Here is a 21,918-nt window from a genome sequence, read left to right on the forward strand (position 1 = left end):
CCTTCAAAACACAATTTTATGCACTTACCAAAATATTTACTGCTATACCCATTTTTTATTAAAATAAAAAGTCAACTTTAGAGAGCAAATTAATTAGCTAAAAATCGTAAACGACACGATGCATTCGTCTTCAGTTTTGTCTTTAAAATCTCCAAAACGACACGTCTCAATTGAATGAAATCCATAAACGACACGTGGGGACCAATCAAAACGTAACCCCGCGTAGAAACAAATACGAAAACGAAAAATGCTTATTTTTTTGAAGGATACGAAAAATGCTTATTGTTATGGCACAATAATAATTTTTCCAATACTACTAATAGAATTGGGATATTAATTAATTGGCTAAATTATCTTTTTGGTCCTTTAACTATTTAATTGATATTGGATTAGTCCTCTAACTAAAAATTGACTTATTTCGGTCCTCTAAGTTTCTAACCGTTACTACATTTAATCCTTTTTGTTAGTTTTATTCAAATAAACGTTAGGGTTTGTGTTATGTGGATCTTCTAACTTTATTTATTAGTATTATTTTGGTCCTATGTCTTGTTAAGTTATTATGATTAAATAGTGACTGATATTATTGGTAACTGTTATGATTCATATGTATGTGTGAAACAGGAGGTCATATACCCACATAGCATAAACCCTAATGTTTATTTGATTAAAACTAACAGAAAGAACTAAATATGGTAACAGATAGAAACTTAGAGGACTGAAATAAATCAATTTTTAGTTAGAGGACCAATCTGATACCAATTAAATAGTTAGAGGATAAAAAATTGTAATTAAGCCTAATTAATTTTAATACTATTAGTACTAATTTTGTATGAAATTCATTACTCATATGACAAGGATATTCCAATAATCAAAATATGACGAGGACATTAAATAAGGACCCGTTTGTTTTTCATTCTTTGAGGCACAATAATGTCAATCGGTGGGGTTATTATATTGATAAAAGCTGATCGAAGGAAAGGGTAAAAAAGGAAATCGAAAAAATTGCATGCAAAAAAACTCGAAGTTTAAGGGGAGAATATTAAGACGCATGTCAATGATATCACACCAATTTATTACCAAGATTCTTCCTATAAATACTATCCCACCAAAAACTTCTCTGTTTTAATCCTCCCCTACTTCTACTCTTCTCTCTTTTTTAATTTCTCCCACCATATAATAAAACTCTACTATATGTAACATTAATTAATAATAATATTACAATGGTTTTAGAATCATATTCATCTTCATCCATGAAACTCTTATTGTTTATGGTTCCACTCATAATAGTTGCTGGTCTAGTTTCCGTGTTGGGTCCTAATCCTTCTAATTGGACTTCTATTCCAAACCCAAGTGGTGATGATGTTACAACAAAAACTATGGAGAAGGCTCAAGTTGTTGTGGCTGCTGCTGTTGATTTTCATAACAAAGAAGTCAAAGCTATCTCTGATGATTCTCTTTTCAATCTATCTTCTACACCTCCACTTTCTATTCAGGCAATCCCTCAAATATTGGTAAGGGAGTAATGTTTTTTCTATCTTTAAGTTTGGATTTTCCTATTAAAAAAAATTAATTTTACAGGTGGAATATTAATTACTGTGGAAATTTCTTTGTTGGAATTTTTCTTAAAATATATGATTTTTGTTGTATTTACAAAGGAAGGAAATAATTTATTTTACAGGTGGAATATTAGAAACTTCTCTGCTGGAATTTTTCATAAAATATTCGACTATTATTGAAAAAGGATAGAATTTATGACTGCAATAAAGCGATTCACGTTTCTTTCAATTTCCTACTTTTTATAGAAAAAAATATATGCTATTCTTTTCTTTGGATGAATGACTAGAGGTAGAATCTTTAAGATTAAATGTTTGAGAATCCTTCAAAAAAAAGATTAAATGTTTGAGAAATTTTACAATATGGTTTTATATTTTCTTTTTGTTTAATAATATCCTAAGGAAAAGTATAATTTTAGTCAGAATGGGTTTGGAAACTTTAAGTAAACTAGCAAGTTTTTTTTGTTGTTGACAAAAGTAAATTAGCAAGTTTCTTCGTTATAAGTAAATTAAAATTCCCTAAAAAAAAAGTAAATTAAAATTGACATTTAACAGAACCTTTCATTTTCATACAAGCAGTGCAGTGAGTAAAAAAAAAGTCTAAGCATTGTTCTAGTATTGTAGTATCTATAAGTAGCACTAGTGCTCCTATTTATTTATTTTAAAATACTCCCAGGACCCGTAACAAAAATTACAGTTATTAAAAAAAATATGTTGAATTTATAAATTTGTCTGTGTAATTATTATTAAATTACCTTTTGTTATAGAGATATATCTTCAGAAGAAACCTTTTATATTTAAGGACAAGTTTTTTCTTTAAAAGGTATTATAATTTGTTTTCTTTTACTGGTAAACGGATGGAGTAATATTTTCATTTTCAAGGTAATTTTGCTTTATGAAATGAAAAGATTTGAACGTACACCAATTGCTGTATCAAGCTGGATGTTCCCGTGCTGCGTGCTGTTGCCGTTGTAATGCAGCGATCTTAAGAATAAATTTCTCGATTATTCCACCAGTAGTTACTAGCAGCAAAAAAAAAGTTTGACCCCTTTCACCTTTGGAATCTACAGTTGGTTTAAAATTAATTATCTATCCTGTCCCAATGTCCCAATTTACCCGTATGGATAATATATTAAGGGTCTTGTTAACGAGTGTCTCCGGACAGTTTTTAAGCATTTCAAAAAGAAAAAATTATTTCATAAAATAAGTCAAAAGTTTCAATTTGCAATACATTGATTACTTTATTTTAATAAAAAAAAGTTACATTTTAAAGGTCTTAACGAGTGCTCGGGGTACTAGTTAACATTTCTCGTATAGTTGTTTTTATTTTGCATTACTCTTTAGACCATATTCATTCTACATTACTAGCGGAAAGAGTGCCCGTCTCTCCGCTCTTTCTAGTGCGCTAACGCATGTGATTATTTTATTATGTTTGTTTGTATAATTTTGATTGAAATTTTTAAATATTATGAAAATTATTGATATATTGATTTATAAACAAAATATTGTCAAGCTATATAACAAAATTGTTTTTGAACTCAACATATTTTAGTTTACCTTGATATAAAATTAAGGTAAAATAATGATCATTTATTATTAGAATGTATATTCTAATAGTAATTAGTAACATCATAACATAAATGTGTGTTGCGTAAAAGAAACATCATAAATAAATGTATAAATGACATGTTAGGTAAAAGAAACATCGTTATGATTGCGATAAAAGAATATCTTTAAACTACATTTTTCCCTTCTTTAATGAGAACTTTTGTTGAATTTTGAGAAACTCCACTTGATAAAGCTACATATAATTGACCATGGCTGAAAACATGTCGTAGAAGATAGATTCCGACATTGAGAATGGTCTACCCTTGTGACTTATTTATAGTAATAATAAAACTTAGTCTAACGGAAAACTATTTTCTTCTAAGCACAAAGGGAAGTCATGATCTCACATTTGTTCTTAATTTAATTATGGGTAAGAATGCTCTTTTTCCAGCATTGCTTCTTGTTAGGATTTCCGCATCCAACGTATTCTTAAATAAACCACGACATAACAATCATGTTCCATTACACAGACCATATCTAGGGTCTATGGTCTATGTTCCAATATTTAACATTATATTTTATATTTTGCTCACGTTTGTTACTAATCTTTTTATCAGAAGATTTAAAGTTTAATCTTTAACATTATTTTTTGTTCACGTTTGTTACTAATTTGTTTTTAGAGTATTTAAAGTCTAATCTTTAACAATATTTTTTGCTCGTGTTTGTTACAAATCTTTTTTTAGAGGATCTAAAGTCCAATCTTCACCATTACTTTTTGCTCACGTTTGCTACAATTGATCAAAGGCTAAGAAAGAGTAACTTATATTAATAAAATAATATGGAAATACTTTTTTTTTGTGGAAGTAATAAAATAATATGGAAATATTTTTTATTTTGTGGAAGGGAATGAAAATACTTGGCAATCTTTGTCAGCTGAATTGAGGGGAACAACTTAAAATTGGATGATAAAAAAGTAACATGAGTTTTTATTTTGTGCTAGTTTTTTGTGAGTTTGATTTATGGTTAATGTAGGTAAAAGAGGGTTAACGGGGACGATTGGTGACATGAATTAGTAATCCACATGTTATTTTACAATTGGCTAATAATAAGAATAGTTTGTATAGAATTATGCGTAAGTTTTCTCCTTAAATTAAATTTATTCTTATCTATTTGTTATATGTGTTATTTGTATTTAAAATTAAAAATTAAGGGTATTTTTGGAAAGAAAAGTCCAACTCAAAAGTGTACCGAAAGGGGTAGTTTTATATATATATATATATATATATATATATATATATATATATATATATATATATATATATATATATATATATAGTATAGATTCTTAATTTATTTTCATTTTGGAAGAAAGAAAAAGACAAGAAAGCCACTTGTTACTTGTTAGGGAGTTCATTTTTTTTTTGTTTAAATATATTTTTAATCCTTACGATAAATTTTTCAATTTAGTCTCTACAAGCATTTTTTTTTTTCTTTCAAACTACCTACCTATCACTCATTCTAATATAGTTAGAATTAACATATGATCAGTATTTGAGACTTTGTTTTTTTTGACAAATCAGTATTTGAGACTTTAAATAAAATATTAATCGCCCATCATTTTTTTCGTTACCAGGACAAAGATAAGGAAAGTCTCAATGCCTCCCAAATTTTGCCTAACATAACTACCTCTACCTCTATGAATGAATCTCAAATTCTTCTACAGAAACCAAACCTACCAAGAAAATTCAGCATCTTAGACAGAACCGAAGCTGGTCTACTACAAGCTAGAGCTGCAATAAGAAAAGCAAGAAACGAGAATCGAACACAAGACATAGACTATGTTCCAACAGGACCAATGTATCACAATCCTAATTCATTTCACAGGTAAATATTGCATAACATTTTTTTTTATATCTAAAACATTTTACTAACATAATTACATTTGATTGGCTTGATACGATTCACTCACCTTACTTCGCCAAATTGTTATTTGTTATATAACAGGAGTTATTTAGAAATGGAGAAACAATTCAAAGTATTTGTGTATGAAGAAGGGGAGCCTCCGGTTTTCCATAATGGACCTTGCAAAAGTATATACTCCATGGAAGGAAATTTCATCCATGCTATTGAGATGAATGATCGATTTCGAACAAGAGACCCCGAGAAGGCACATGTATTTTTCCTTCCTTTTAGTGTGGCAAAGATGGTCCAATTTGTCTATGTACGCGATTCTCATGATTTTAGTCCCATAAGGAAAACCATCACAGATTATATCAATGTGGTTTCCGAAAAATATCCCTTTTGGAACCGAAGCCTTGGAGCTGATCATTTCATGCTTTCTTGCCATGATTGGGTATGTACATCACTATCTCTTAAAAATCTTAGTCCATGCATTCTCTATTTGAGAGGAACAATTACTTACTAACCAAAGTTTACCGTGTTCGTGATCTTCAATATTGAGGAGAATAGCGATCAAATGTTGCTCATATAATTGTTAGGATCAGTTGAATATTGTTTGAGGTAGTTACAAGTTAGTTATGATTAGTTTGAAATTGGTTATGATCAGTTAGCTTAGTAAAGATCACTCTAAAAGTGTATCATACACTCATTATAATCGAGCTTTTCCATTCTATCAATTTTCAACTAATCACAACTAACTTGTAACCAAGTCAAGTTCGATTTAGAGAAAAATGTTCTCTTTCTAGATCTAAGGGTTCTACAACTGTTGTATGTGCGACATATATAGTTGATCAATACCCAAATTGCATACAGTTTTTTTTTTTTTCTTCCACTGAGACGTTAAAAACCGTGATGTTGCGACCTGCATTGTGGTTTACAATTTTTTCAAACTTTTTGCTGCTTCTCTTTAATTTCCAGGGGCCAGAGACATCAAAGTCAGTTCCAAACTTGTACAAAAATTCAATCCGAGCGCTTTGCAATGCGAACACATCAGAGGGATTCAAGCCTGCAAAGGATGTATCTATTCCAGAAACCAATCTTCAAACCGGTACAATACATGGTATTGTTGGCGGGCCATCACCATCTAAGCGATCAGTTTTGGCTTTCTTCGCCGGTGGGGTTCATGGGCCCGTTAGGCCTGTTCTACTTGAACATTGGGAACACAAAGATGAAGATCTTCAAGTTCACAAGTACCTTCCAAAGGGTGTGTCTTACTATGATATGTTAAGAAAAAGCAAGTTCTGTCTTTGTCCTAGTGGGTACGAGGTTGCAAGTCCAAGAGTGGTGGAAGCAATATACACAGGTTGTGTTCCAGTGCTGATTTCAGATCATTATGTTCCTCCATTCAGTGATGTTTTGAATTGGAAATCGTTTTCTGTTGAAGTCTCTGTCAATGATATACCTAATTTGAAGAAAATTCTAACGAGTATATCTCCAAGACAGTATATAAGAATGCAGAGAAGAGTAGGACAGGTTAGGAGACACTTTGAGGTACATTCTCCACCTACGAGATTTGATGTATTTCATATGATCCTTCATTCTATATGGCTTAGAAGATTAAACTTCAGACTCCACGATGATCAATAACATACTAGAGGATTATTAGTTAATTAGCACCTATGGTTGCCAATTAGTTTCAATAGTGTTTTATTGGCAATGTAAGATTTTTTTCTTAGTGTGAATCGAATATATTTTTTCTTGTGTGAATCGAGTATTTTCTGCGTGCAACTCCACACATTAATCCCTCAAGCCGGGTAATGTAAGATGATGGTGTGAATGTGATTCTTTCCCTTGATTCTGGTGTATAAAATTTGTATGAAGTAATATTTGTGTGAATGATACTTTACCATCCCATATTGGATGCCATTGTCTATTAGAAAAAAGTGAACACTTTATATCTAGAGTTTTAAATATGCAAATTGAGGTTTGGTTTTTTCTTGTAAAAATTATTTTTAAGTCCTTACAAATGTATCAATCATGTTGTTTTGTTTTAATATGAGCTATCGGTGCTATCTGTCTTGGTCTTTGTAATATGTAAAATATTTGATTTTGGTCTTTCAAAATCATGGATGTGAATAGCTTAGACTGAATTAGGCTTTATGAACCTAAGTCTGACCTTCTAAAAAATTAAAGACTTAAGTCAGATCTTTAGCTTATCATAGATTGTAGGTCTGATTTTGACCTTTTGATAGTCGGATATAATTTGTTACTTTATTTATTAGTCTAGTACATATTAACTTATTTAAATAATTGATTAAATCTATCTTTCAATAAATTATCTCTGTATTTCATATGCTTGTAAAAAAAAAAAAAAAGGCTAAATTGCATTTTTTTTTGTCCCTTAACTATTTAAATAGTATCGTTTTGGTCCCTTAATTAAAATTCGATTTATTTTGGTCTCTTAACTTCTCTCCGTTACACATTTTGGTCATTTCCGTTAGTTTTAATTCAAAAATGTTAGGTTTTCTTTTGAATTTATTTTGAGATTCAAGGTTGATGGAGATGATATGGAATCCTTATCTTAATAAAAAAAAAAAAAACTCTCTTTTAGTAAAAAAAAAACCTAGGTTTAAAAAACTATGAAATAGACATTTTAGTAAAAAAAACTCAAATGTTTAAATAAACTATATAATAGACTAATGAGATTAAACTCTCTTTAAAATGACATTTTAGAGAATTTGAGTATATATGATATCATATTTCAATTCAATTTTTAATAATATATTTAAATGTGTGAAAATTAGTATAAACTAATCAGTTTAAATTACAGAAAAAATTAACAAATTTATCATGGGTGGTCGAGGGGAGTGTCAAAATATGTGGTCCAAAGGCGTCCTTATGGTGGAAGGAGTCGTGTATTATTAGGGAGGGTGCAATAGGCGGGGTTTGGGGCGTGACGTAGGTGATGGTGAGAGTACATTGTTTTGGCATGATTTCTGGATGGAAGGGTGTCTGCGGTCAAGGTTTAGTCGTTTTTTGACCTTTGTATCGATAGTAATGTTATGGTAGTTGAGAGATACATAGGCGCAAGTGTGGGGAGTGGATGGACAAATGTGTCTTTTTGCCTGGGAGAAGGAGTAGTTCGAGCGTTATGTTTTGTTGTTGGATACTATTTTTTTTAGGATAACATCGTTGATCAATGGACTTGGTTCCAGTGGCGCAGAGCCAAGAATTTTATAGAGTCTGGGCAAAAAATTTATCGCACAACGTTACTTCCTTCCTGCGAATAATTTCACCTCGGATCCTATGGTGTTACCTCAACTCGGAACCTAAATCCTTGGCAAAATCTGCAGGAAATGTGTTTCCTGCGGAATTTACACCAAAATCCACAAGTAAATCTGCAAGAAAAGCTAAAAGTTCTAGTAATGGCTGGGCTTGCTACAAAGAAAGTTGGAGCTGAGCCTGGGCTAGTGCCCAGGCTAGCTGGGGGTGGCTCCGCCCCTGCTTGGTTCCATTATATGTCTGACAGTTATTCAATCAAAGACACTTATCAAATTCTTACATTTTGAGGCAATTTAATGTCATGCATATGAATTATTTGAAAAAAGCACAGTTCAATAAATTTTTACAATAAATTACTTTTGTTGGAGCAATTTTTGGACCATATCAAACTCCAATTGCATGGTGGTTGAAGAATCATAGACTGATTGATTTCCGTTGTAGATGTTCATTCTTGGTAAACTAGCCCATTACTTTGTTTAGGATTGTCGACTTTGTAATCTTGGCTTAGCCTTTTTTTCCCCCTTGTTTATGTATAGATAACTCTTGTTAATCTCTTTGCGGCACGTCTTGTGATTCATAAGGAAGTTAGTTTTTTTTTTTCCTCTTAAAAAACTGGACTAAAATGAATATTACAATAAATATTTTCCAAGTAACTTTCTACACAGATTAAAAGCATAAAAATGGTATATTTGCATATACCATAGTGTAGAAACTATTAAACATAGGGTTTTGTTAACCTGTGTTTCAGGGGCACTGGTTAAAGAAACTAAAAATAGAAATTATGTCTTAAAAATGTAAGTTTTTATTTTTTATCAAGTAATTATTACACAACTTTTTAATAAAATCTTATTCTTTTTGGATGCTTAACCAATGTCCATGAAACACTATTTAACATTCTCCTAAAACATATTGTAAAAAAGAGAAACCAATGAAGGAAATGAAAAATATTGCATGCGATGCAAATACTCGGAAATGATTATGGGAAGAGTTTGAATACTATTGGCAATAAGATCACACCAATTTATTACCATGATTCTTCCTTCCTATGAATATTATATATCCCACCCAAAACATTTCTGCTTTATGTTTAACCCTACTCCTCTGTCTCAACTCTTCTCACATCTTTTCTTTTTCACTAACAAAATCATCATGATTTCTCCTACCATATAACTCTACGTACTATATGCAGCATTAATAAGAATACAATGGCTTTTGAATCATCTTCATCAATAAAACTCTTGTTTATTATGGTTCCACTCATAGTGATTGCAGTGCTTGTTTCTGTATCGGGTCCTAACCCTTCTGATTGGGTTCCTTTTCCATACCTACACCATTTATGGAGTTCACAAAGTGGTGCTGTTACAAAAACTATGGAGAAGTCTCAAGTTGCTGTGGCTGGTGACTTTGTTCTCAATCGATCTTCTACTCCACCACTTTCTATTCAGGTTATTCAAACTCCTCAACAATTGGTAAGAGCAGTTTTTTTGTACAATATTTTTCTTTTGATTAATCCTTAAATTTCGTGATTTGTAAATTAAACTCAATATCTTATAATGGAATATTAAGTTCTCTATTGGAATTATTCATAAATTATTTTATCATTATTATTTAATAAAAAAGGAAAGAAAGTAAAAAAAAAAAAAAAAGAATTTAAGACCGTAATAAAGTAATTGAGTTTTAATTTTTTTAAATCGTGTCTTGCTGCAAAAGATTTTACATTGCCGTAGCCCAAATTCCTGTTCAAACTTGAAATTTTAAATAATATTCGCGTCATCTCATCTAAACTCTATTTGATATTTATGTTTTGTTTTCATTTCATACTCTTTTTATAGAATAAATATATTCGATTTTTTTTTCTTCCGAATACGATGAATGGCTAGAGATAGAATCTTTAAGATCTAGTAAAGAAAAAGAAGGAGAATTTTTTGGAGAGGAAGATTGAGAGACTTCAATTTTCAGAATACAATGAATGGCTAGAGATCAAATCTTTAAGATTTAGTAAAAAAAAAGATCGAGAATTTTCTGGAGAGGAAGATTGAGAAACTTCAATACTCTTGTATTGTTTTTATTTCCTTTTCGTTTGTGTTTTTTAGAGCACTTTCTCTGGGTTAGTTAATATCCTAAAAATAAATAAGGAAAATATTTTGGTACAGTTTTTTTAATAGATGACACGAGTCATTGAAAATTCATATACTTAGAGGAGATAGGACTCAAACTTCGGTCAAATCAACTAGCATTTTTGTTTTGACCATTTAGCTAGAACTAATAGACTATTTATTGTTAATAATGACCTCCTTATTTCAATTTTTTTATAAATATTTTGGTACTATTTTTGTACCTCATTTCAAAGTTTCTAGTAACATATCTTAATTATATTATATATTTTAGTTTGAATGAATTTGTAAAGTTTATTTGGTTGTAAGAAGAAGTTGAGAAGAGAGAAATAAATGAGAAATAGTGTCAAAAATGAAAATAAATAAGAAATAGAATTGATTTGTTACAAGAGAAATATAAAAGAGATATGAATGAGAAAAATGCTGATTATTTATAAAAGTACTAAAATATTAACACACAAATGTTTTTTTATTTAAATCACATAAAAGATGTTTATTTTTTGTTGCATGGCTAAATTAAACAACAAAGACAAAAAGAAAGAGGGCAAAAACAACAACTACTATCTAGGAAAGAAAGTGTCACTCATGTTGGTCTTAAAGATATTCATAAGACCTTCCAGAAGAGATGAATGGAGAAAAAGATCAAATATCAAATGAAGCTTCAAGTTTGACCATATAATTGGCACACTGATTTCCTTCATGAATAGCGTGGAATTTTAAAGAGGAGCCTTTGATGTGGTTGATACAATACAATGAATAAGAGTAACAAACAAGATCAATGATATCCAAGTCTTTGGCTAACAAGAGAACCTGCTAGATAGTGTATAACCATATGTATTTGCAATTGATAATAAGAGAGAAATGATGATATTTTATACATTGATAAAAACACTCGTATTTTGTAAATTTTTCATTGGCATTCAAATATCTAACTTCAAAGGATAATTTCTAACCATACGTGATCATGTTCATAAGTCATAGCTGAACCGACAAAAATGTTAAAATTGTTAAGGTGAATGTTGTGTCGGGGACAACTCCACTTATATGTATGAGTCTCAATAGCTATGTCTATCAATAAAAATACTGACATGGTATAAACAAAAATAATACGTGAAAGGGACTTGATTACATCAAACACAACATCAGAAACAAAATATAAAGAGAGACATGGTAAACAAAAGCAATAAGATGGGCAAGATACAAGAACGCTTACTATCAATGGAAAGGAAAAGCAGAGAAGGACGACGTACATGAAGGTCAAGACAGGTAACAAAAATTCAGTAAGGACAACTTTGAAATTCTAAAATAAAATTGATTATAATTTTGGAAATATAATAAAAATGTAAACAACGTACATTCTTTCCCCTCCGAAGAAAACTCAAATTTGGGGAGCAAAATGCAGGGCTGACCCTACGCATAGGTGGGGAGTGCGACGGCCGAAGGCTTAGGTCCATAATTTTTTTATAGGGGGTATATATACAACAGTTTATTTTATTGGTGGGGTATATATATCAAATCGTACAAATGGGCCCAAATCCTTGTCTTGGCCCATGATGTCCATTCTGGCCTTTTTCCTTAAAAAAAATCTTGTGTCATTTTTCTCTTGAATTGAAAAGCAAAAAAAAAGAAAAAGTAATTGAAAAGCCAAAACAGTTTTCTCTATTTACGGTACAATTTTTTGATTTGTTGATTTAGGTTTGTTTGATTTGTTGATTTCGATTATGTATTATTCTCGGGTGCTTTTGGTTTGTTTATTTGTTTTCATGTTATGTATTCCAATTATTGTTTGTTCTCAGGTGCTCACTATTAAGAAACTAGTGCAATTGGAAATACACATATTGCAATTTCTCCTTGTTGCATATGTCTTTACTTTTTTTGTTGTATTATTCTTAGGTGATAAAATTTTAGTCTATTTTTATGATGCATTATATAATGGGTTTTTTTTTCTCATACTATACTTAAACCCATAAAATGTAAACAACGACCGTGACAAAAAGTGATGCTATGAGGATTTTGCTTCACTCCTCTCCTAAAAATTGAACTAAAACAAAAAAAAAATACTCCTTTTCCTCCTCTCTAAAACCCCTAACGTTAGTAAAACAAAACTTAAGTTTTAAGTTCCGGAGAAGAACCAATAATTTTGAATGACTTGGTATTAAAAAGGTAGGTGTGTTTTGGAAGAGAGAAAAAAACAAGACAGGTTGCATTAATTTCTGTTGCTTTATTGATGTAAATGATGAATTTATAGTTTATGTGTCATATGGTGTGCTAAAAAATAAAAAATGATCCAAGTCAAAAAAATTTAACATGAATATTTGAGACATTTAAATATACTTTTGACCCAACACAACTTCTATGAATCTAAAATCTTATGGTTTTCAGCAGAAACCAAACCTGGCAGGAAAGCTCAGCAACTTAGACAGAGTCGAAGCTGATCTACTACAAGCTAGAGCTGCAATAAGAAAAGCAGTAAATGGAAAACAAACACAAGACATAGACTATGTTCCAACAGGACCAATGTATCACAAACCTAACTTATTTCACAGGTAAATAATACACAACATTTTTTTTTCTATCCTAAATATTCTACTTACATTTGGTTTGTTTGATATAATTCACTGACCTAATTTTGCAAAATTTTATTTAACAGGAGTTACTTAGAAATGGAGAAACGGTTCAAAGTATTTGTGTACGAAGAAGGGGAGCCTCCAGTTTTCCATGATGGACCTTGCAGAGATATATACTCCATGGAAGGAATTTTCATCAATCAAATGGAGATGAATGATAAATTCATAACAAAAGACCCTGAGAAGGCACATGTATTTTTCCTTTCTTATAGTGTAGCAATGATGGTCCATTATGTCTATGTACGAGACTCTCGTGCTTATGACCTCTTAAGGATAACCGTCAAAGACTACATCAATGTCCTTTCCGAAAAATATCCCTATTGGAACCGAAGTCATGGAGCTGATCATTTCATACTTGCTTGCCATGATTGGGTAAATCTATCACTAGCATTTTTTTCTTAAAAATCTTAGTACATGCATTCTAGAGTAAGTGAACACTTCTTAGCATTTTCTTAAAAGATATCATACATACATTTATTGTAGTCAATTTTTTTTATTCTATCAATTAATTAATGGGAGTTTCTACGGTGGAGTCGGGAAATTGACTTTTTTGAAAAGGTTAATTTTGATCTTAATGTTCGGTTCATTTTTAAATTGTTGATTGCTGATTAATGATCAATAATAATTCATCCAGTAATGCTTGCAAAATCTTGGACTTACATGTACTATTTCATCGTTGGCATCTTTAACATGCAAACATAGTTGATGATATTATGTGATAGTCTTAAGTGTTACACTTTCTGGGGTGTTACACTTAAAACAAGGTAGAGTAAAATTAGATTAAGTGCAGTCTTGTTAATCTGATGAATTGATGATACTATGAGGACTGGACTTTTGATGCCACCGTACAAACAGTGGGGTGCTACTCACTACACTTTTGATGCTATAGTATTGACTTTATCAGAAAAGTCATTCTCATGACTTCACCATGGAATTTTCCTTAATTATAACATTGCAATATTGCACATGTTACACAAAAGCTTTTTTAAAATGTTGTGACCTACATTGTGGTATACAATTTTTGCTTCTATTTTCAGGGGCCAGAGGTCTCGAATGCAGTTCCAAACTTGTACAAGAATTCGATTCGTGCGTTTTGCAATGCCAACACCTCAGAGGGATTCAAGCCAGTAAAAGATGTATCTATTCCAGAAATCAATGTTCGAACCGGCATAATTGATGATCTTCTTGGCGGACCATCACCATCTAAGAGATCAATTTTGGCTTTCTTCGCTGGTGGGCTTCATGGGGATATTAGGAATGTTCTACTTGAACATTGGGAACACAAAGATGAAGATATTCAAGTTCACAAGTACCTTCCAAAGGGTGTGTCTTACTATGCTATGTTGAGAAAAAGCAAGTTTTGTCTTTGTCCTAGTGGGTGGGAGGTTGCAAGTCCAAGAGTGGTGGAAGCAATATACACAGGTTGTGTTCCAGTGCTGATTTCAGATCATTATGTTCCTCCATTCAGTGATGTTTTGAATTGGAAATCGTTTTCTGTTGAAGTCTCTGTCAATGATATACCTAATTTGAAGAAAATTCTATCGAATATATCTCCAAGACAGTATATAAGAATGCAGAGAAGAGTAGGACAGGTTAGGAAACACTTTGAGGTAAACTCTCCACCTAAGAGATTTGATGTGTTTCATATGATCCTTCATTCTATATGGCTTAGAAGATTGAACTTGAAACTCCACGATGATCAATAGCATACTATAAGATTATTAGACTTAGTTAATTACCATGGTTGGTAAAATAGTTTCAACAGTGTTTAGATTGGTAAGAGTGATGATAGGATTTTACTTTCCCATATTAAATGACAATAGTGTTCATTGTTGGTTTTGCTTCCAACATGGGCATTTCTACAATTACTCGTGGGGAATTATGAGTATTTTTATGGACCTTAAAATGGTTTCGCACGAATTTTGGTGGAATTAGATTTCTACTGATTTTCTGAATGAAGATGTCATCAAACGCTTCCGGTCACAGATTCTTTTCTTTTTTTAGCCGGGATGAATCATCTTATGGTCTCACCAATTGTGAGAAGCCAATCAAGTGGCACATTTAACAAAAAAAGCATAATAACATAATTCAAATATAATTCAAATTCTTTCCAATCAACTTAGCCAAGTAAAAATCGTTAAAAAGAGAAAAGCTAACAACACATTTTAAAATATATCTTTCAACACATGTAAATTTTAACTGATAAAAAAAAAGTGTGTTAAAAAATGTTTTTTCAAGAAAGATGTTGACAAGTGTTGTTACCAACATTATCTCATCCAAAATATAAAAAAAAAAAACACATATTAGTACAATAAATATTAACGATTTAAGACTATTAATTTGTGTTATAGAAAACATATTTTTCGTCCACATCTTCTATCTCGACTAACCAAAATATTGAAAATGTTAAGTCAAATGTCGTCGTGATCAAGGTTCGAACTTCACTGCTCTAATTATACGTGTGAATTTTCAATGATTTGTGTCATTTCCCTTATAAAAATTGAAAAGTTCCTCTTAACATTTGAGTTAGATTTATTTTTTATCCATAATTTCTTCATCCTTTTATTTTTCTTTCTCCATTCTTTAATTTTTACTTCTTCTTCTTTCGTTATTTCATATCAAATTGATTTTTCATTCTTCTTCTTCATTGTTTCCTATCTTTGTTCTTCATTAATTATTAACTTTATTTAAGTTTTTATACTTTATTAAATTGTTGTTCATTTTTCCTTCTATATATTTTTAAACAATTGAGATGTAGATGAAAGATCCTCCAACGCCCTAAATAAATTAAAAAATATAAATATTGAAGCGACATAAATCTAATTCGGTTAAACTACATAAATTGATTCATAACTATATACAAACACTGAATATGATGGAAGTGGTCCAGTGAAATATAGATAAGAGTGGTGATACATTGATCACTATAGATAAAACAAACAAATTTTATCATCACACGCAAATGTGATACGTGGTCATATGACACTCACCACCTCACCTAACACTTTCTTTTACATGGGGTAAAATTATTTAAATTTCTTTTCACATGAAGTGTATAATAGAGGTGGAGGATAACATGGTGCCAACGTACCATTATTGTATAGAACTAGATGCAAACACACACGGTAAGGCATTTGGAGGTGTTTTCTAGGACATATGGTTCCTTGAAAAATCAAATTTCTACAATCTTTCACTTCTTCAATTTGTGTAGAGGTTCAAACAATGGATGGTCTTTAAAATACTAATCCAACCACATAAAAGAGAAGACCGCACAACATCACATGAGTGACTTGGTTCTTTAGTAAAATTTATACTACTGTCGATCGCATTGTTTTTTAGTTTGTGCTTTTAATTTACATCATATAATAGTTTGTGTCCGCTTGCCTTCTATTCAAATGTAAATAATGATATATATATATATATATTGAAGAAGATAAAATGAATATATTACCAAAAGCATGAAAAATCAGCACAAGAAGTGCGAAAAACCAGCCGAAAGAGTATAAAGTTACATCAGAATAATCATAGGATACAAAACAAAAGTGGCCAAGTGCCGAGACCCCTATTACAGATGGACGCCCAAACAAGGTAATGGGTTCAACCACAAAAAATTATAAGAGAAAACAAAGCTAGGACGATTCGCTTTCAGCCATCAGAAAGATTGAAGTTTAATTTTGTCGAGTAATTGATCAAGAGTGGCCTTCTTTTGGTTAAAGATCCGAGTGTTTCTTTCGATCCAAATCACCCAAACACAAGAAAGCCATATGAGGTTAAAAGCTGAGCGAATACTTTTGGAGTACCCCCATACGGTGTCAAATTGATGTAAATGGTCTCACACATGTTCTGGAAACACCATGTGGAAACTAAGCCAGTTAGAGATACCGTACCAAAGTTTCCCAAAAAAATCACAAGAGAGAAAAAGGTGCTATGCGTCCTCAATCATGCCACACCACCTGTGCAAAGCTGAGCATTTGGTTGTAATACCTGTCTTTTAATTAAATTATTTGTTGTTGGTAACCGGTTCTGAAATAGACGCCAAGCAAAGAGGCTGACTTTGAGGGGCACCTCTTTGTTCCAAAATTCGATTGCATGAGGAGCCACAATATTATTGTTGATTGTTGACATTTCAACCAAGTGAATACATTTCAGCCACCGTTGCCATTTTGTTAGTAGCAAGATAAAAAAGACGACTAAAACTATTCTTCAAAACCATGCTATCAATCCAAGGATCCCACCAGAATAAAGTTTGGGAAGCATCACCTACTTCCCGTCCAATATTATCATCGAACCAATGGCCACCTCCTACACCAGGCGCATTCTTAATAAGAATCAAGTTGTTCCACCAGACATAATTAAACCTTCCCTCCTCGGCAATAATACCTCCCACCTCCCCATACCTAGCTGCTAAGACTTAATACCACAAACTACTCTTTTCAACTCCCATCCTCCAACACCATTTGTGAAGAAGCGTTAAATTAAATTCCTTAATCCTCCGCACCCCCCAAACCTCCATTCTCCTTTTTGGAACAAACAGTGTCCTAGTTAATCCATGATACCTACGGGAGCATTTTCCCAATCTCCTCACTTCCCCCGCAAAAGAAACAATTAAAAATAGATTCAATAGAGGAAATGATACCTACGGGAGCATTGAAGAATGAAAGAAAATAGACCGGAATAGAGGACACGACAGACTTCAGAAGGACTAAGCGGCCACCCAAAGAAAGATTTTACTCTTTCAACCCGATAATCTTGCTTAATGCGGTCAAGCAAAGGCAGCCCCAAATAGAGGATAGGTAAACGACCCAACTTGCAATGAAGAAGGGAAGCCGCCTCGACCAACCAAAAGTCATGAATGTTAACACCAACTAGCATGCTTTTGTGAATATATATAATTTTTGGTTTTATTTACATCATATAATAATAACCGGTCTACGGTTATTACAATAATATATAATAAAATTGAAAACTTCTACGATACACCTCATAAATTGAGGTGTACTGGTACTCCTGCTTCAAAATTTTATAATTTAACGATTATTTTATGAAATAAAAGTTATTTTTCAATATTTATATTTTATAAGAAAAAAACATCATTTCATTATTTATAAGAATCATATTAAATTTTTAATATTTTTTCATAAAAAAATTATCAATATTCTTTGTTATATGTAACAAAAATTCAAAAATAATAAATTTTATTTCGTCGACACTTTTGGTAAATAAGATCTAATTATCGTAATTGTTAATGATAGAAGACAGTTTTTTTCTTAAAAAAACAACTCGTTTCAATATTAATTGAAGGAAAATGTTAAAGAGTGCCCTTGGAGCATTGGTTAAGATGATAAAAATAGAAACATTATATTAAAAAATGGTGAAAAGTGGAGAATTTAATTTTATTAAAAGTCAAAACATTGTTGAATTCAATGTTAATATACCATTTTTTATTTCCTTATACTGGTTAGCAAAATCCTTAATTTAATGATTTTGTGTACCGGTATAAAATTTGCCAATAAAATTATTACCTATACATGGAATATAGAAATTAAACCCACAAACTATGCCTACACATCATATTACAAAGTTTAGTAGATTAGTAGATAGATGTCATCACCTAAGAGCTTCTTTAAGCTACGTGTAACACTTACATTTTCTTTTTCTAATCGAAGGGGTGACACTTACATACATATCCGATATCTATGCAACATTGAAATATACCGACTGCTATTTTCCTCCACGTGTCACGATCTAAACTCATTTCCTCCACGTGTCACTCTCCTAAAACATCCTTCCTTCATTGTTTTGCTTTACCATAATCAACACCGACTCTGTTTCCTTCACATATAAACCTATCACCACAGTGCATTTATACATGAAAATTCAGTGCATTCAATAATTCACAGCAATATTTTCACACAAATAGTTAAACTCACGTCTGAAATTTCATTTTCTGCGATATTTTCAAGTTTTAAGATCAATGGCTTCAAGGAAAGTGTTCAAGGAAGACAGAGCTGAAGCAGCTGCAAAGCTAGCTGCAAAAGACATTGGCGACGTAAACAGAACAAACGAACGTGAAGAAGGTTACACACTTAATTCTGAATTACAGTTCAAACAAGCACGAGCTGAAGCAGCTTCAAAACTTGCTGCTAAAGATCTTGAAGATGTTAACCGAGCAAGAGAAAGTGCATTCAATGCTTCAGGGTATCAACAAGAAGAACAGAAACCAGGTGTTCTTGGTTCAATGTTCAAAGCAGCAAAAGAAGCTGTAGTTGGAAAGAGTTACGAAGCTGGTGAAAAAGCTAGGGATACTACAGATTATGCAGCTCAGAAAACAAGAGAAAATGCTGATTATGCTGCTGAGAAAGCCAGAGAAACGAAGGACACAACTGCAAATAAAGCCGGGGAATACACAAACTATGCTGCAGAGAAAGCGAGGGAGGCAAAAGATACCACTGCGAATAAAGCAGGGGAGTATACAAACTATGCTGCAGAGAAGGCGAAGGAAGCGAAGGATGCAACGGTGAACAAAGCTGGGGAGTATACGAACTATGCTGCTGATAAGGCGAAGCAGGCAAAGGATGCAACGGTGCAGAAGGCTGGAGAAGCTAAAGATGCTACAGTGAACAAAGCTGGAGAGTATAAGGATTATACTGCTGAGAAGGCTGTAGAAGCTAAGGATACCACCGTGGGGAAGCTTGGAGAGTTGAAGGATTCAGCTGCAGATGCTGCTAAGAGAGCTATGGGTTTCTTGACTGGCAAGAAAGATGAAACTAAGGAGAAGACAAGGGTTTGTTGCCTAAAATTCTCAACACTTTAATTAGGTCAATTTAAATAATTTCATTTTTGTGAATGTGAAATTGTGGTGTGTGCAGGAAATGCTGGGTGGAACGGAAGAAGATGCGAGGATGAGAATGGATGATTTAAGCGTGGAAAGAGGAGGGAGGGGTAGAGAGAAGGTGGTTGTGAAGGTGGATGAGAGTAGGCCAGGAGTGGTGGCTGATGGGCTGAGAGCAGCAGCAGGAATGGACAAGACTGATACGGGATACTTGGAGGAAGAAGGCACCATTCATGTTGAGCGTCGTCGTGAGAAAATGTGATCATAATCATTATATGCTATATATATATGCAATGATGTTGCCATATGACTACTACATGATTACTAGTTTTTTGTAATCATAATCATAATGTGTTCTGTAATAATAATATTGTGTTGTTCACTGTGTTTAATCTCAATATTGTTAATCAATCAAATCCCGCTTTACCTTTTTTGGTCTGAGGGAGGATATGTTTTGTTTCTTGAGAGGATGAGTTAGTGTGATTCATTTTCTGTTTTAATACAAGGCAATGAATGGCTCAATATATGCCATTCAAATTGCTCAAAATTCCGATTTTCTGTTTTAATAAAAGCTAAGGTTTTGAAGCTTATTGATAATTCAAAACACACTAAAGTGTACCGGTACACTCAAATATATTGGGTGTACCATAAAATTTGCCTAGAGTAAAACCAACATAAAAAAACAAAAATAGGTTTTAAAGTTGAAAGCTCGTTACATTCATGTCTTTTCATCTTCTATCAACTCATATATATAATTGAGTGACTATCAAATTTAGTTAGTAGTGTTTGATAAACTTATTGATAATACTCGGTTTTATTTTTTCTGTTTCTATTGTAATCTCTATATCTTTTTGTTATATTAAGTGTTGAAGTTAAGTTACTTGTTGCACAATTAACTAGTTAGTTGTGGATTATATGATGTGTATTGGGTCTAGTTAGTGAATGTGAGGCCAATTCCATAATTTGTACAAATAAGAGGACATATATCCATGAGTAGAAAGAGTTTATCATTTTGCAATTCAATTCTTTCCCTAAGTGTTTCGCTCTGAGTGTGTGTTTATTCTTTGATCAAGTTCTAATAGGTGGTATAGAGTGTCTCAAGCTATGGGGCCTAAACTTCAAGATTTAAGTGTTGTTTTCTTTGTTCTTGTGCGTTGTTGAGTGAAGATGAAACTACTCATGCTAGATAGTAAGAATTGGGATCAATGGAGTAAACAAATGAAGGTGAATTTTAGCTTCCAAGATGTCATGGAGGTGGTTCATAACAATTAGTTAGATAATGATGCAACTTATGCTCCGTGTGCAATCTACAAAGATTCAAAGAAGGAAGGAAGACTTTAAAGCTTTGTTCTTCCAGCATCGAGTTACGACCAATTTCCAGAAAATTGAGAATGAAACCTCGTCCAAGGAAGCGTGGGACATACTAGAGAAAGGTCATGATGGTGAATATGACTAGTTAGAAAAAGTTTGATTGCAACCACCAACCATATAGGCAATTTGAGTTATTGAAATTGGAATCAAATGAATTAGACCCGGTGGCAATCCAGATGAAAAGTTGTGATGAAAATGTGTCTAGTGAATAAGGTTATGTGTCTAATCAAAATTTGATTACAGTCATAAAAGCTGAAGAACTAAAGTGTTCTTTGGATTCTCATAAACAACGATTATTGGAGAGAAACAAAGAAGATACTTCTACTTAGCAAGACAAGTCCTCATCACCCCATTGGTTATTTTGTTAGATCGCTCATCTTTCTATTAGTTGATGCATTATAAGGTTGAGAAGTTAGTGGTCTAGTCTAAATAGTTCCAACAGTTAGGGAGTTAGTAATTACAATAGTATTTTTTTTTTAGTGTTTGTATTTCTCACTATAATGCTTCATGAACTTAGATTTTTAATCAATTAATATCAGAATCTTCTAAATCCTCACAAACACCGTTATTAGTCATTAAGTAGTTACAGCGTTACATCACCTGTTGCCAACAATACAATTATTTTTCTTGTCTGGTTGGTTGATGTAGGACTCTCTGAATTGATCATAACTTATTTTCAATTAATCAATATA

At 32.1% G+C, this 21,918-nt stretch overlaps 3 protein-coding genes across 3 annotated transcripts; all 3 read left to right on the forward strand.

The window, feature by feature from the left end:
• The first annotated feature begins 1,025 nt into the window (after positions 1 to 1,025).
• On the forward strand, positions 1,026 to 6,936 carry LOC25499360 (probable glycosyltransferase At5g03795). Its single transcript, XM_013594599.3, has 4 exons — positions 1,026 to 1,511; positions 4,735 to 4,985; positions 5,106 to 5,454; positions 5,979 to 6,936. The coding sequence occupies exons 1-4, from the start codon at positions 1,221 to 1,223 to the stop codon at positions 6,645 to 6,647; spliced, it is 1,560 nt and encodes a 519-aa protein (XP_013450053.2). The 5' UTR covers positions 1,026 to 1,220; the 3' UTR covers positions 6,648 to 6,936.
• A 2,551-nt stretch (positions 6,937 to 9,487) lies between these two features.
• LOC25499361 (probable glycosyltransferase At5g03795) lies at positions 9,488 to 14,729 on the forward strand. Its single transcript, XM_013594600.2, has 4 exons — positions 9,488 to 9,751; positions 12,779 to 12,942; positions 13,047 to 13,395; positions 14,061 to 14,729. The coding sequence occupies exons 1-4, from the start codon at positions 9,488 to 9,490 to the stop codon at positions 14,727 to 14,729; spliced, it is 1,446 nt and encodes a 481-aa protein (XP_013450054.2).
• Positions 14,730 to 18,879: 4,150 nt separating this feature from the next.
• On the forward strand, positions 18,880 to 20,320 carry LOC25499362 (late embryogenesis abundant protein ECP63). The gene is made up of 2 exons (XM_013594601.3): positions 18,880 to 19,807; positions 19,893 to 20,320. Exons 1-2 carry the CDS (start codon positions 18,998 to 19,000, stop codon positions 20,115 to 20,117), a joined length of 1,035 nt encoding a protein of 344 aa, XP_013450055.1. The 5' UTR covers positions 18,880 to 18,997; the 3' UTR covers positions 20,118 to 20,320.
• Positions 20,321 to 21,918: the final 1,598 nt, after the last annotated feature.

The sequence above is a fragment of the Medicago truncatula genome, chromosome 7 (genome assembly GCF_003473485.1).
Source record: "Medicago truncatula cultivar Jemalong A17 chromosome 7, MtrunA17r5.0-ANR, whole genome shotgun sequence".
NCBI classification, from domain to species: domain Eukaryota; kingdom Viridiplantae; phylum Streptophyta; class Magnoliopsida; order Fabales; family Fabaceae; genus Medicago; species Medicago truncatula.